The following is a 16,525-nucleotide window of genomic DNA, read 5'->3' as shown; positions in this document are numbered from 1 at the left end:
TCAAATAAGACATGACAAATATTTTTAGAAATAAACTAATCAAAATTTAATGGCAAAGACAACAAGATAGCAAGAAAACAATGCACTTCTTCACTCCATTCTTGCTGTTACAAGATTTTTAACCCACAAGAAACTAGATCCATTTTTCCTTGCTAGTTTTAAATGTTTGATCCAACTGGATCGGTTCATGTCACTGGGTTCATACTGTTTCTGACAAAAACATAACAAAACAAAAAATTATATTAAACTTGTATAAATTCATGAACTTAAAGTATGTGATTTTTATGTTGCTGATATGAATTTCATAGGCTGACATATGCCACAGCATACCAAAAAACTGCAAGTAATGATGTTTTACCCATATATATGTTTCAGTTACTTTTTAATCACATGGCATATAATGAACCTATATAAAGAATGCATAATCTCCTAGCAAAATACATACAGTGTATCACAAAAGTGAGTACACCCCTCACATTTCTGCAGATATTTAGGTATATCTTTTCATGGGACAACATAGACAAAATGACTGCATGTTTTATTCACTAAACTGAATTCCTCACAACACAACCAAGAATTTAATTTTTTCAAATATCTTTCAATTATGGTAGATTATATGGCATGTTCACTGAACAGCAGCAACCTCTACAGTCAGGTATTCTTAAAAAAAAAAAAAAAAAAAAAAAAAGACACAAAACAGTCTGATGCGGTTAATCAATGATAACTAAATAGTTGCATTTTTATTGATATGAATGATTATGTTTTCAAAGTAGGAGCCTCTTAACAAGTTTCTGTGATGCGTCTGACAGACTCGATTCTCATGTCAATCGGACCTGTCCCCATGTCTCTTATGCTCCTGTACTCTCCGGGCCTCAGGTAGATCATTCTGCCCCTGTAGTGGGGCTGCTCGTACAGCAGCCAGTGACCTTCCAACACCTGGACGGACAGGCACTCGGACATGCGTAGGGCGTCCAAAATGTTTTCGCAGTCATCCAGCAGCTCGTTCATTTGACCTTGAAAGTTTTCTCTTTCAAAGATCTTCATCCTGAACGGACCACGGTGCTGTAAAGTTAGGCAAACAGCTCACGGAGGGGAAACTTGTGTTTCCTTTTGAGATTTTTCCAAAATAAAATTTCTATTCTTACCATGGGGATCATGCGGCAGGAACGGATGCAGTCGCTCATGCCGATTCCCATCAGGCGCTGGTTGTCAGGGTACTCTCCCCTGCGGACCAGCACCTGGTGGCCTGCAAAATTGGGCCGCTCGTAGACCATAAAACAACCACTCTCCACCCTGCATGAGTTGCAGCGGCTCAGGAAGGAGGTTAACTCAGCACAGTCACTGCTGGTCTCATATGAACGACCCTGGAAGTTCCTGTCCTCGTAGAAGATGATCTGCAATGAAAAAAAAAATCAGAATCAGAATCCAAACAGATTTAAAAAAACAAGCAAACAAAGAAATATATATTTGAAACATTTTACATACTCTGCCCATGTCGATGTCCAATCCTGTTCCCGTTTGCACTGCTGTTGTTTGTGCCTGCCTGCCGAAACGTTTTATAGCTGTGCCTGATAGCCAAATGATCTATAGAGCTTTTGTTTGTAACATCTTACTCAGCAGTGTAGTATACTGACCTATAATGTTTGTTCAATCGCTCTGCGAATGGTTATTATTCCTGACTGTATGCATCTGGTCCAGTGCCAATTGTGGCCACCTCTCCTATGGGATGATGACCCGTCACCTGTGTTGTTTTGTGTTCGCTCTGTAGGCATGAACACATTGTTGTCTCCTAACATGTTCATGTGCTGTGAAAAAATATATTTTTGGGTAAAAATTAGCTGTTTCTTTTCCCTCTCGGAACTTTCTGTACAAATTATTAAGGGAGCAAAAGCGGAACAAATCAGATCGGGGCCCGGGGCGAGTAATAGGACAGGGACCCCTAAATTCTAATAATGAAGATATTCATGATTATTTTTCACAAATTTCGCATGCCCACAACAAATGGGCTTAGAGCTCCAGCACAATAGAGAGTAAGAATATGTAATTTCGAAGTCCACTCAAATGGACATGAAGAATCATGAACAAAGAGAACAAAGAAAATAGTAGGCTAGATGGCTCCTAATCATAAAAATCACAAAATGTCAAAGCAGTTCAGCATCACAGGTTGTGACAACATCATTTTGAGACCCATTTTCATACCTGTCAACCCAGGCCGTTGGCAATCTTACAAATAGTGACATATGCCCTTACAAATTGGTGACTAATCTTACAACATCGTATATAGCTACAATATGAAACAAAAATAAAACTCAATTTTTAAAATAATATGAATTTATTGGTAATATTGTAACATACAGTATAACCTGGTGCAATCAAAGAACAATATCGTCAGCTACATCATGATATCTAAAATTTAATAGTGACTTTTGTTATAATTGTATGTAGCACTTTTGGCAATTTCTATCATGTCTTTTGATGGCTGGACTTCAGCTCGCAATCCAGTTTGACTTGAGGATAGTTCTTTAGTGTGTCCAATTATAAATTAAAAAGGTAAATTGATAACATGAATGTACCAATGCAATCTTTGAGTCAGGGAACATTTCTTTTGCTAATTCTGAGAAGTGATCAGCAATACTTGCGGGCAAATTGTCTTCGGCAACAAATTGGCAGAATAAAATCTCCGCCTTCGTCACTTTTCATTCTGCAAACTTCATGTTTATGACCAGTGTTGTTAATCTTACTTTTAAAAAGTAATTAATTACAGTTACAAATTACTTCTCCCAAAAAGTTATTGAGTTAGTCACTCAGTTACCTGAATCTAAGAGTAATCAGTTACTTGGCAAAGTAACTGGTGTTACCTTTCATGTTTTTTTTTCATTTTTTCAAAAAAAAAAAAAAAAAAAAAAAAAAAAAAAATATATATATATATATATATATATATATATATATATATATATATATATATATATATATATATATATATATATATATATATATATATATATATATATATAAACCTTTGCTATTTTTGGAAGTCATTTAATGTGAATCAACCGTTAAAGTTGTTAATATTGCTCCCGTTTTTGCATTAGTTCCATGTGACATGTGAAAGTTTTAAAACTGTTTCATCATTTAAAGATAGATTAAAGTCAAGATTTTGCCGATTTAGGAGTATTTTAGATAAAAAGTTACTTAGGTTAGCTAGTAAGCTTCACAACAACAGAGCCTTTCTGAGAAGTCTACTGCTTTAAAATGGCGGCTGTTTACTAACGCCGGCGAGTGTATAATTTCGCATGTAGTTCTATATGCATGTTATATGTAGGCGTCGATTATAGGCTGTCAGCTACAGTCAGGAAATATTGACTTTTCTCGCGTCATTCAATCAGCGTAACGCATAGTAACGCACATTGTTTCGTTGCCGAAATGGTGACAAAATCCGAATGGAGAAAAAAAGACGTAATGCGCGAAAAACATAGATTTTGAACCTATTTACATATTTATTATATATATATATATATATATATATATATATATATATATATATATATATATATATATATATATATATATATTTACATATTTAAAAATCAGTGCTTACTTGTGCAAATTACGCCGAAACTGTACAACTTGACAGGCATGCACTTTAATTACTTTTTTTTATTTAACAATGTTGACTTTTGTTTTGATTCATGTTTTTATTTTGTCGCAGGAAACATAGAGCAGGTAGTACTTCTACACACGTGTAAGAGCGCATGTACACAGGAAGAAGAACGTATTTTCGCACATGAAGAAGACCCCATGTGCACACACGAGGAAGAGCGCGTTTTCTCCCATGAGGAAGTCGCGCAGTCGAATGAGAGAGAGGGGGAAAAAAAGAAGCTGCAAGCCTGCGCACACATTTGTTGCTTGTGAAGCATCCACAGAGGCAACACCTGTATATAACACCTGGTGTACTTTGCGTATTGTTGTTGTCGTATTGTATCGTATTGTGCGTTTTCAATTGTGGTCAAATACTTAGTATTTAGAATAGTTTTCAGAATAGTTTTGATGAGCCTTACGCTCTGCAAACTCATACACAATGCTCACTCAATATGTCCATTTTTTTGTTCTCTCATTTTTGATGGGCAGCATGCCAACTCCATTTTTGTTGTGCTCTTATTTTCAATGGACAACATGGCAAGTGCACTCAGGTTTGGTTTTGAATTCTTTTCTGTTTTGAGACACTCAGCGGTGGCCACGTTGACGGAAAGAGTCAAAAAGCATGTACTAGTAATACAAGTAGATATACTAGAACTTGAAGAAATAGTATCTTTTCTCGTGTTTACTGTTTGACGGTTTGTATTTCTCTAACGTACCCAATATAAAATAAATAACATTTGTATCATAGTTTAGGAAAGCAAGCAAAATATATTTGACATAGGGCATAAGAGATACATGACGCCTTCTGACCACGGAATCCCAATGCGTGCATCATGCAGCTGACTAAGGAAGATTGACGCTGACTTCCAGGTGATAGGCAAGACATTCACAAGCCCACGTCTGCAACACCAAATCCCGCAATCAGCTCTTCTGGACAGTCCAGCACAAATGGCGGGACGTCCTGTACTACCACAACCCCCGATGACAAAAAGAACTCTAAGTTTGATAGCTCAGTGCCTCTCAGACGGTGAGGTGCTCAGAACCTCCTACCTTGGCTGCCTCATTAACCATGACCGAGCAACGATAACACACGAACTTGACCACCCAAATCTGCAACAGAAGAAGACCCAGACACACCCTTCTTCCTGCCCACAGCCTGACCCGCGAGGGCCTTCAAAAAGGCTGAGTGTTTAACTAATCGTTCTCAATTTTTTAATGAATTCTTTTGTTTACTTGTGATAAGGTGACCCTGGGACCAGTCTGGCTCCTCGCCGGGGTCTGTCGTTGTTTTGCCTTGCCGTTTGATTGCTGTCGACCTGAATAAATTGTCAACTTGTGTTTCAAAGCCTTTTTCTAGCTTTCAAAATGGAGTCAGTACAAGGGGTTAAGAATAAGGTGAACGCGTGGAGTTTGGCCTTTTGTCTGGGTTTTCGGGATTTCGGTCCGGCGGTTCGGCTGCCGTGATTCCAGCAATCTGGCTAAAAGGTAAGATTCCTTCAAACTATAGGCATGTGTACTTGTACTACAAGTTCATGTACTGGCGTGTACTTGTACTTCTAGTACGAGTAATTATGTGTCCTTGAACTACAAGTACATGTACTTGTAATACAAATATGTGCGCTTGCGTGTGCTTGTACTACAACCGTGTACCTAAATTAAAAGTGTAATTGTATTACAACATGTGTACTTGTCATACAAATATGTTTACTCACGTGTACTTGCGTTAGAAACGTGTACTTGCGTGTACTTGTACTAAAAAGGTGTACTTGCGTGTACTAGTACGAGAAGTGCATGTACTAGTATTTAAAGTACATGCTCTTGAACTACAATTAAGTGTAATTTTACTACAACCTTTGTGTACTTTCCATTCAAGTATGTGTATGTGTGTGCATTTCTAAACCACTCATCAGTGATTGGGCACACACCTGACTTAAATTGTTTGGTAAAAATTGGTTTCAATTGCTCTTTAAGTCTCCTTCGGTCTCCTTGGATGCATGTTTGGGTGGTTTTAAAGCAGACACTTTTTTTTTTTTTACATCTGTGTGATTTTGACAAAGATCAGATCACATTTGATGGGGATTTTATGCAGAAATGTGACAAAGACCAAGGCCCATTTTCAATGACCACACTGTTGGATTGTCCAGAATGGAGATTAGCACACTAAATGCAGAGGCTATTGTAACGACAATGCTGTGCTCTGCACAGTGGGTGTATAAATCCAGAACAGCCATGGGGACAATTTTCTGATAAACAAATTGTTGGTTAAACTGGTGTGAGGTCCAAACATGGAGCAAGTGGGTAAGGTAGGAAGATTTTGTCAGAACTTTCCGCTGTAACATGTCAGATTGTTTTTAAATTAATTTTAATGACTTTCTTTCTCGATATCAATTTTTACAGTGACTCCATGACTTATAAATTTGAATTTGTCCAATGAGCAACAAACACATGTTAAAAAAAAACTTTTTAAAGAATAAAGATAATACCACTTTGCAGTATTGTGTAAACAATAGTTATTTGTAAATGCAACATTTTATTCACGTTGGTTTAGATTTTTATTTTGCCATGCGTTCCTCACTCTCAGCAACTAATTCTGCTTCATATAGAAAATATCATACAATTACAACAACTTCACTGCTTTGGCAAGTCAGTTCCTCTGTGATTTTAAGCCAAAGCCCAATTGACATCGTCTGCTTCTTCTTCTTAGCACTCATTTTATACCCAATGGCCAGAAAAAAAAAAACAAAAAAACACACACACATGAAAACAGAAGATGAGAACAAAAACCTTACTGTCAACTTTCAAAAAGTACAGTATTATCTTGGTGGTTAAATTCACTGCATCTATCTAGTGGTTGAAGTCTTGAAGCTCACTTGTGAGTCAAATTTATTTTTGCTCGTATTTTAAAGAAAAAAAGAACATCCACACACACAAAGTCCCAACTCTCTCTTTTATTCAGCTATACGCGTACTATAATTGTGAAACAAAAATACAAGGACGTAGGTTTGGTCTCAACATTGGTAGGGACACTATAACAACATAACCTGCATATACACTTTTTGCTGGGGACGGGACATCAATAAGACCAAACAGATTGTGTGAGCGGGGGTCAGGGCTACATTTCTCACAAATATGCTGATGTGTTGCCTCCGTAAAAATGAAAAAAGTTAGAATTGTCATTTTCAAGGGTGAAATGGGGGAAATCATCCTTTCTTCATATAAAGGAAATTTACAGTGGTTGTGTTTTTGTGTGTTATTTTTTTAAAGAAATGTCTGCATAGGCTGCAAATTAAAAATATTTTTAAATGAATGATGGAGAAAACAAATAAATATACTATAATTAATGAATAAATGCAGAGTTGGATTAACATTAACTGTAGAAAACACATTCAGTACAAGAGGAAACTTATCTCTAAGCTGCTTCCTACTCGAGTTTTGCAGGTTAGCAAGTTCACACAGTTTAATGTTGTGCTAACTGTGAAGCAGGTCAGACTTTCAGTAGCAAAATTAGTGGCGTGTTCCCCACCTCCACAACATTGATGTCTACTTACAGTGGCTGCTGCTGTGGCTGGCCGAAAAAAAAAAAAAATCTAATATCCCTCGTCTTTGAAAGGGGTGGAGGAGGCGGCATGTTGACATGTATTTTTGTCGGGGTTGTGTGAGTGTGCGTGTTTGTTTGTTGTAGTCATCAGCCAATCAAATGTGCGTTTGAAGGGAAAAAAATGGACCCGCACATTCAGCAAGTGGGAAAGGGTAAATGTGAGTCTGAACATAATGAAAATACAGTAATTCACTTATATTAATAATGGAATGATCAATTCTATTCTTCCAACATATGGGAAGACATTATAAATTATTATTCATATTTATCATCAATTTCAATCATTATATAATTCAAATATGGTTGCTTAAAAGTTGCGGGGGACATTTTGAGCATCTTAAAAAATTGGTAGTGTTATGTCCCTACTGTCCCTATGCAAACCTACGCCCTTGCAAAAATATCTCACATATGAAATGTTAACAAGTTACAGTAGGTCACTGGCTCTTTGTGTTGTCACTGACAGCCTACTAACATGGAAAAAAAAACTTCAGAAACACTTAGTAACCTAAATTCTAAAGCTCTCTGGAAGAACCATCACAAAGTGAAAGTCAATTCTTACTACTGTGATTTTTAACTGATCTTCGAACCCTGCTTTTCTTACGCATTTTATTTATGCAATGACCTTGGTATTTAGGTGTAAAAGTTGCTGGATTTCAGTTTGTCGAGTTCAATCTTGCTTGGTTTGCAGTAAATAGCATTCCAGCACAGCCAAAGAGGCACTCATGCACGAGCAGCAGAAGCAGGGAGGCGAACCAGTGTGGAGTTGAGCGAGAGCTTTGTGATGATTTTGCAGTGACTTCTGGCCGTTGCCGTCTTCTCCTTTTCGGTATCTGAAACATTGCAATACAACTTGGTTTTTTTTTTTTGAATGGGGATGATGTTGTTCAATTAATGTTTTTCAGTCATTGGTTCACACATTTTCTTGAAGCTCGTGTGTTCATGTGAACATCTGCTTACGGATAGCCACAATGTCTGGCCGTCATGAATGAGCGCAGGTTGGAAGCTGAGGTTTTTGTTGTTTTATGTAGAAGTCCAGTGTCCGTGAAGGTGACAAAGCTCATCCAATATGGTGGCAATGCAAACACTGTGTGGCACTGCAGTTATCATAGCAAATTAGATGGACGCTCCGCACAAAAGTGCAGAAGTGTGTAGAGTAGCCAAAAATTTTACTCGAGTAAAAGTCAGTCTGTTTTTTGTGTTGAAACAGGAAACAAAACATTTAATCTCAGAAAATACATGTTTGAGGTTTATTACATGATTTAACTGAGTTGTTGTGTTGCATAGAAGGAGTAATTTAAGCTTTTTTTTTTTTTTAAAGGTTTAACTTGCTAGATTTGTTGCTTAGAGGTTTTTTTTTGTTGTTGCTTGTTTTAAGCTACATGTTAGTTAATTTTTTTTCTTTTATTCCAGACAATAGTTATAAGTTGTTTTAATTACCTGACATGTTTCGGCAAACACTTCCCCCTTCATGGGAGACTCACTGATGAAGGTGGCAATTTCGCCGAAACGTCAGGTAATTAAAACAACCTATAACTATTGTCTGGGATAAAAAAAATAATTAAAAAAAACTAATCTATAAGTGTAGACAAATGAACTCGATACAACTATTAAGCAACATGTTGCTTAGCGTCAGTGTTTAATGCTTTTTGAAAAGATTATATACACCTTAATTTGCGGACTATAAACCGCTACTTTTTACCCATATTTTGAATCCTGCGGTTTATAGTCCAGTGCGGCTTATTTGTTGATTTATTTGGGTTAATAGGTAAGACTTTATTTGACAGCAGCGTCATAAGACTGCCATAAGACAGCCATACTGTAATTATGACAGGACACTAGAACGGGCATTAATGAATGTTTATGATAGATATCAATAAGTGTCACCTAGAAAATTTGGTCACTAACTCCAATTATGTCCAGCTCGGATCTTTTACATCTATTCAAAAGTGAGATTATTTGGCGGATGACACAAAATGACATCTGTCATATGCATTCATTCATGCTCATGGCAATGTCATATCATAATTATGATAGTCCTATGGTGCCACTGTCAAACAAAGTGTTACCAAATACCATAACTAGCGATTAACGAAACACCTGGGACAGTAAGTGAAGAAATAATTAGCACAGAACATGAATCTATGAATTTTGATTGTCATTTACATCTGTAGCGCTGCTGTAGGATGCATGTTGGAGGACAACAGTGTTGACAACAGGTGAAGAAGTGATGGCCAAATGAAGCTTTTTGAAGCAATGAAGCGTTGCCACCAAGTGGTTCAAAGCTTCATGGTGGTTCATTTGGTCTTATGACAGTTTCCTACAAAAACATTGGAGTAGAGAGGTTGAAACAATGACATTTTGCTGCTCTCTTCGTCACAATTTCCTCGTTCTGAATAATTCTGTCTCAATGGGCTAAATTCTAAATCAGATGAAACCATGACCCTACCGATGTCATCTTCCTGTTGGGGACGCTAGAGCGCTATAATGACAGGCACGGGCTAAACGGCAGTTTAAAAGACTAATTTCTCATCATCTGCGCTTTGCCAAATTGTTGTATATAGTCGAATTGTATCAAAATATGATTCTATTTCACATAATAATGCTATTTAAGACTTTTTTTTATCCTGTCATACGCATTTTAAGGAGGTGTGTTTTTGCAGTGTAGTTTTTTTTTTTCTTTGAGCACAGCTATTTTGAATTTGTTAATCTTGTATTTCACATGTTTTTTCCCTTGTGGCTTTTGTCCTATTTTACAAAACATAATGTATCCCCTGTGATAATTGGGTTTTCACTGTTTACAGCAACAAACACGTCTTCACCTTCTGGTGCCCAGATCATCTTTTACCAAGAGCAGAACTTTAAGGGCGACTATTACGAGTGCAGCAGTGACTGTCCTGAACTGAACAGCCACTTGAGTCACTGCAGCTCAGTGCGCGTGAAGAGCGGAGCCTGGGTTCTGTTCGAGAGGCCAAACTACTTGGGTGACCAGTATGTCATCACTAGGGGCGAGTACCCAAACTACCACCACTGGAAGGGCAACAATGACAGCATCCGCTCCTGCCACATGATCCCTAACGTATGTTCAGCAGAGACGCCCTAAAAACAGAAAAGAAAAAAAGGCTCATATTTATGATGAAAAGAAGTCTCACATTGATGACGATGATAATATTCTGAGTTTCACTTTTATGATAGAGATCATCGAAAAGTTGTGGAATTACAGGAATAAAGTCAATGAAATGTGTAAGGTTGGGCATCGAGCATTGATGGGATCCTTTTCTCCCGGAACCATTCGAATTTTTAAATTTCGATTCCATGTTTCGATGCCCTGACCGCCGACCGGAAAAAAATAGCTGCCAAACACAACGAAGAAGAAACCACGTGAAGACTAGCTTCGTTATGAGCAAATCAAATGAAGGGGCTAATTTAGCTGAGCACAAAAACGTGTTGCTTCGCTTCACATAAATTACAACAAAGTAACAGAATAAACACACCAAAATGATATCAGACCCTCTGTTAAAATGTGCAAACTTACAGATTTTGTTTTTTCAAGGGTTCCCAACGGTGGGTAATGTTTAGGAGGTGTGCAGCATCTCTACACTTCAAGGATTCTTTTCCAACTAAAGTAATAAATTCTTTTTGCTTGCTGCTTCCGGTAAGTCACCACTAGTGGAAGCCAAGCACTCATAACAAAACCAAAGAAAAACTGTAAAGTCCGGGGTTACAATAGTGACATCTTGTGGACGGATGAACAATATATCAGTTTAGAAAGAAATCAAACTTAAAAAGTAACCTAAGATCAAGGGTCTGAACACTCCCCGCCTGACATCTTCAAGATGGAAGCCCTTAACTAACTCTTAGAAATTCCCCCTAAAACTAACAGTGCCATACAATAATGCCTGCAGCATAAGACGCTCTAAAACATAGGCAAAATAATATGTGTAAATGTTTTCTCCGTGAGCTTTTGATAAATAAACATCTTTGTGAAAGTGCACTCCTGTGAAAAGAAACATCATATTCAAGTTCAAAGACTGATATTAATATACAAGTTAAAAATAGCCCTGTGAGAAATTCATAGCAAATTTTTTGAAAAGTTCACATAATTTTAAAAATAATCAAGAACTAAAGAAATTAATATAAACTATGCGATTTTTTTTACCCTTCCTATCAAAAGAATCGTAATTGAGAATCCTTTGGAACCGGAATCGAAACGTGGATCGGAATTGGAACCTGAAATGTTCAAATTCAAACGATGCCCAACCCTAGTATTGAAGAAACCAATGTATGAGCTGAAGTTGAAACATTAAAAATATACACAATGTAATTGTATAAACATTTTATTTGTAAATTGTATGATGATGTTTGTCAGAGGCTTTTGTGCTGTGTGGGGGCAAAACATGTTGATGACCCAGAATATATGACTCTTCGTGTTCACTCCTAGGTTCAAGCTCAGTTGTTGTTGAAGGTTTTGAAAGCTAAAAAAATTCTAAATATCCATTTTGCCTCCTCAGGTGTAGTTTTGGCTAAGCAAAGCAAAGGGCCGTCTCTAAGGTGCTAGTCAAATAATCTGTTAACAAAAATAATTTTGAACCATTGTGAAATACTTTGTGGGATTCTTGTTCATTTCCTTCATTTTTGTTGTTTGTTTTATTGCTTTACAACTTTTATAGACAAAATTTTAATGGCTAGGTCTTTATTTGAAAGGGAAGTTAAGTATTTTTGACAGTAAGCTTATTCTCCGAGTTAGCTGGGGTTTAATTAGTCGGTAGAGTCGATTACAACAAAGTCTGTGCAGTTTGTCAGGTGTTTGTTAGTTCTAGGGCTCGGGGTGGGTAAACTAACACCAGCTTAGCACGGCAACAGAAAACGATAACAGGTCTAACATAGTCAAATAAATAAAAAATACAGATCATTTTTTAAAATATCCATGCAGCCAAAACAATGTCACACCAACCGTAATTGATTTTATTCTGTGGGACTATTTTTTTAGATGCATAATGCGACAGCAATTGAGAGGAGGTGCTATGGCCACTCTAACCCCGTCTCCTGGGGAGTGCCTTTCGCCCCCCCCCCCCCCCCCCCCAAAAAAAAATCAGCGGTGAAAAAAAACGATGTGATATCCTTCTGCCTTGCTTGCCTAGACAGCCTGTTCCCTGCAGAAATGCTGGATTACAAATGTTGCTGTTCAAAATGCAAATATTGGCATGCAATAGTTAGTTTAGATAACTTTATCCTGAAAACATAGCCATCGCTATTGATTGAATGGGTCCTCGATGAATCACATGAAGCGGTATGAAAAACCGAAAAAAAAAAAAAACGGAACCTTTTGGAATTTCTCACATTTCTGCATAAAATCATCCTGAAATGTGAGCTGATCTCTGTAACAATCACACAGATTAAAAAACAGTGTCTGCTTTAACTAAAACCATAGGTTTTAGGTAGGTGTACCATTTATAGGTTTTCATACTTTAATGAGGATAGTATGCATACAATAACAGGAGGGGGAAAACTAAGTAAGTAAACCATAACATAAAATATTTTGTGGCCCTCCCCTTTTGCAGCAATAACTTCAACCAGACGCTTCCTGTAGCTGCAGAACAGTCTGGCACATTGCTCAGGACTAATTTTGGCCCACTCTTCTCCACAAAACTGCTGTAGTTCAGTCAGATTCCTGGGATATCTGGCATGGATCGCTGTCTTTAAGTTAAGCCACGGCATCTCAATGGGGTTCAAGTCTGGACTTTTACTTGGCCACTCCAGACATTTTGCGTATTTTGTTCTTCTGAAACCATTCTGAAGTTGATTTACTTCTGTGATTTGGATCATTGTCTTGTTGCAGCATCCATCCTCCTTTTAGCTTCAACTGTCTGACAGATGCCCTCAGGTTTTCCTGCAAAACATCCTGATAAACCTTTCAATTCATTCTTCCAGTAGTGATTGCAAGTTGTCCAGGCTAGCTAAACAGCCCCAAATCATGATGCTCCCTCCACCATGCTTCACGGTGGGGATGAGGTTGGTGGGCATGTTGGTGAGTTGTTCCATTTTTCCTCCACACCTGACATTGTGTGTTACTCCCAAACAATTCAACTTTGGTTTCATCAGTCCACAAAATATTTTGCCAAAACGTCCGTGGAGTGTCCAAGTACCTTTTTGCGAACATTAAACGAGCACCAATGTTTTTTTGGCAGCAGTGGCTTCCTTCGCTGAGTCCTCCCATGAACACCATTAATGGCCAAAGTTTTACATATACTGTAGTTAATGTGTGCACAGAGATATTGGACTGTGCCAGTGATTTCTGTAAGTGTTTAGCAGACACTGTAGGGTTCCTTTTTTTTTTTTTTTTTTTTTTTTTACCTCTCTGAGTATTCTGCGCTGAACTCTTGGCATCATCTTTGGTGGAAGGCCACTCCCTGGGAGAGAAGCAACGGTGCCAAACTCTGTCCATTTGTAGACAACTGATGAACATCCAGACTTTTAGAGATGGTTTTGTAGCCTTTTCCAGTTTTATACAAATCAACAATCCTTGATTGCAGGTCTAAAGACAGCCTTTTTGACCGAGCCATGATGCACATCAGACAATGCCTCTCATCAAAATATTTCTTACCAGGTGTGTGTTTTATTGTGGGCAGGGCAGCTTTAAACCAGTGATTGGGCACACACCTGACGTAAAATGTTTGGTAAAAATTGGTTTCAATTGATTTTTAAGTCTCCTTAGGCAGAGAGTTCACTTACTTATTTTCCCCCTTCTGTCATGTTTGCATGCGATCCTCATTAAAATATGAAAACCTATAAATGTTTGGGTAGTTTTAGTTAAAGCAGACACTGTGTTTTCATCTGTGTGATTTTGACAAAGATCTGATCACATTTGATGGTGATTTTATGCAGAGATGTGAGATATTCTAAAAGGTTCAAATACTTTTTCATACCATTGTACGTGCATGTTGTTTTTTATTGGTATGCTAAGCAGGCACCATTGATTCGTGCTAGTTTAGCCACTCTGGTGCACACAATCTAACAAATAACTAACTCCACAGAATTTGTTGAAATCAACTCCACCACTAACTTAAAAATTAAGCCAAATGTAAAAAAATTCAGAACTTATCCTATAAATTATTTTATGGGAACGTCAATTACGTATATGCAATGAATTTTATTGCACACTAGAAGGGCACTGCCCCCCCTTCAATCTCTCCCTAGGACCACACCATACTTTTTACTTATACTTGGGTAGATTTGTGAAGAAGAAACACTACTCTTACTCGGCTACTTTTGTATACACGAGTTCAACTCTATAGTTGTTACATTTTTCCTCTTAATTCTACATGTTAGATTCGACTTTTTTTTTTTTTTGCGAGCACTCTACCAGTTTCACCAATGTGACGTCACAACATTAATCACATGGGTTGCTGGCCTGTTCAATCGCATTTTTTGGATGAATACTTTTACTTGAGTAATATTATTCTGGAGTAACACTTATTTTACTTCAGGACCATTTTTGGCTACTATACACATTTGTGCCATGCGATTGGCTGACAACCAATCCAGGACATACTCTACCTGTTGCCATGCAACCCTCAATAAAGATGGGCAGCACGGAAGATAATGAATGAATTGAGATTTAAAAATGTAGTTGTTTTATAGTTTGGATTTTAAATATTTTTGGAAGGATAACTTACCTACCTTGTTATGTTTTGTTTATTTCAACAAAATTTGAAACATTTTGTTGATAACATTTTAAGTAGAAAACATGTTTCTTTCCTTGTTTGTTCAGCAGTTTTCTGGCACATTCCGAATCCGTATCTTCGATGAGCCCGATTTCAGGGGTCAAATGCTGGAGTGCATGCAAGATGTCAACCAGCTGCTGGACGTTTGGCCTACAGGAGCCATCCACTCTGCCCAAGTACAAGATGGTGCTTGGATCTTCTATGAGCTTCCTGACTACCAGGGACGCCAGTATCTGCTGGAAAGGGGCCAGTACCGCCGCTTCGGTGAGTGGGCCGCCATGGAACCCACGGTGGGATCCCTCCGGCGTGTCCATGACATTTAGACGCAACTTTACTTTAAATCAATAATAAAGAGAACTGCAAAAAAAGAGTGTTTTTTTATTTTTTTTTTAGATAGGCAAGTATTTTCAGTCATATAAGTAGAATGTCAATATTGTTTAAAGTTAATAGGAGTAACACAATTTGCAAAATAATGAAACGTAAATGAAACAACTATGACCATATATGAATTAAGTCATAATATAGGGGGAAAATGTTTAAAGGGTACCACAGATAGAAAGGCATGTACAGTAGTTCTTAAAAGATAAACGTTAGTACGAGTAATAATAATTTGATATTAAAACCCCTCTTAATGTTTTTGTTTTAATAAATTATTTAAAATTTTAAATAAACAAATAAACTAGTAGGACGTCGTTGTTGACATCACAGGGCCAACCTGCCGTACTTCACAGTCACTCAAACTATGTAACTATGTAAGGTAGTGATTTAATTATACCACAGGATGTCAATGGCGAGTTTTACATTAATAAGACATCAAGCCAATGAGTGCGTTTTGTCCCTCGACTGCCGCCGTAGCTCCCTGTTTTTTTTTTTTTTTTTTAGACTGGGTCTATTGTGATTCACGTTCATTTGAGTGGTGTCTTCACAAGACTCCTGAAAATGGCTCCCAGCATCATAGTTTGTGTATTGTGACTAAATATTGTCATTCAGTGTATTTGTTGAGCTAAAGGAATTGCTAAAATGTTTAAATATAGTTTGACCAAAGTCTGAGTAACTTTTATGTGTATTTTGCGCATCTATTTTGATTGTGAAGGCCAGTTCTCTTTGCATTGTTGTGTTCACTGTGTGAGAATAGGGCCTCAGTAATACAGATTGAAGCACTTTTCTTCTTGGTGACATTTTTTGAGGGATATGAGTTTTAGTTTTGTAGTATTTTCACTATATGATACTAAAAAAACGGCACCACTAAACGGCATGGTCCAAGCTACGAATCTGAATGCCTGTTTCTACTCTCCTTTCTGTCTCCCACTGTGGATGAAAGAAACTACAGCGTCAGTCAAGTTAAAGAAACGCAGTCATCTGCTTGATCCCTAATTAATGTAAAACTCGCCATTGACACCTTGTGGCGTATTTGAATCACTACCTTACATAATTAATGAATGACACGTTTTTTTTTGTTTTTTTTAAGAGTGACAGGTGGAATTCTGGCAGCGTGGCCCTGTGACGTCACCGCCCTGCGACGTCAACATCAGTGGCGACATACTGGTTAAAATATGTTTAGAAATTG

General features: G+C 37.5%; 2 protein-coding genes across 2 annotated transcripts; one reads left to right on the top strand and one right to left on the bottom strand.

Annotated features, from left to right (window-relative positions):
* Positions 1 to 780: 780 nt before the first annotated feature.
* Positions 781 to 1,598, bottom strand: LOC130926912 (gamma-crystallin M3-like). The gene is made up of 3 exons (XM_057852234.1): positions 1,486 to 1,598; positions 1,146 to 1,394; positions 781 to 1,062 (listed from the first exon to the last, which is right to left on the bottom strand). Exons 1-3 carry the CDS (start codon positions 1,492 to 1,494, stop codon positions 781 to 783), a joined length of 540 nt encoding a protein of 179 aa, XP_057708217.1. The 5' UTR covers positions 1,495 to 1,598.
* A 4,307-nt stretch (positions 1,599 to 5,905) lies between these two features.
* LOC130927232 (gamma-crystallin B-like) lies at positions 5,906 to 15,281 on the top strand. The gene is made up of 3 exons (XM_057852913.1): positions 5,906 to 5,937; positions 10,039 to 10,313; positions 15,009 to 15,281. The coding sequence occupies exons 1-3, from the start codon at positions 5,925 to 5,927 to the stop codon at positions 15,279 to 15,281; spliced, it is 561 nt and encodes a 186-aa protein (XP_057708896.1). The 5' UTR covers positions 5,906 to 5,924.
* Positions 15,282 to 16,525: the final 1,244 nt, after the last annotated feature.

Source organism: Corythoichthys intestinalis, chromosome 12 (assembly GCF_030265065.1).
Source record: "Corythoichthys intestinalis isolate RoL2023-P3 chromosome 12, ASM3026506v1, whole genome shotgun sequence".
NCBI lineage: Eukaryota > Metazoa > Chordata > Actinopteri > Syngnathiformes > Syngnathidae > Corythoichthys > Corythoichthys intestinalis.
This window is presented reverse-complemented; position numbering and strand designations above follow the sequence as displayed.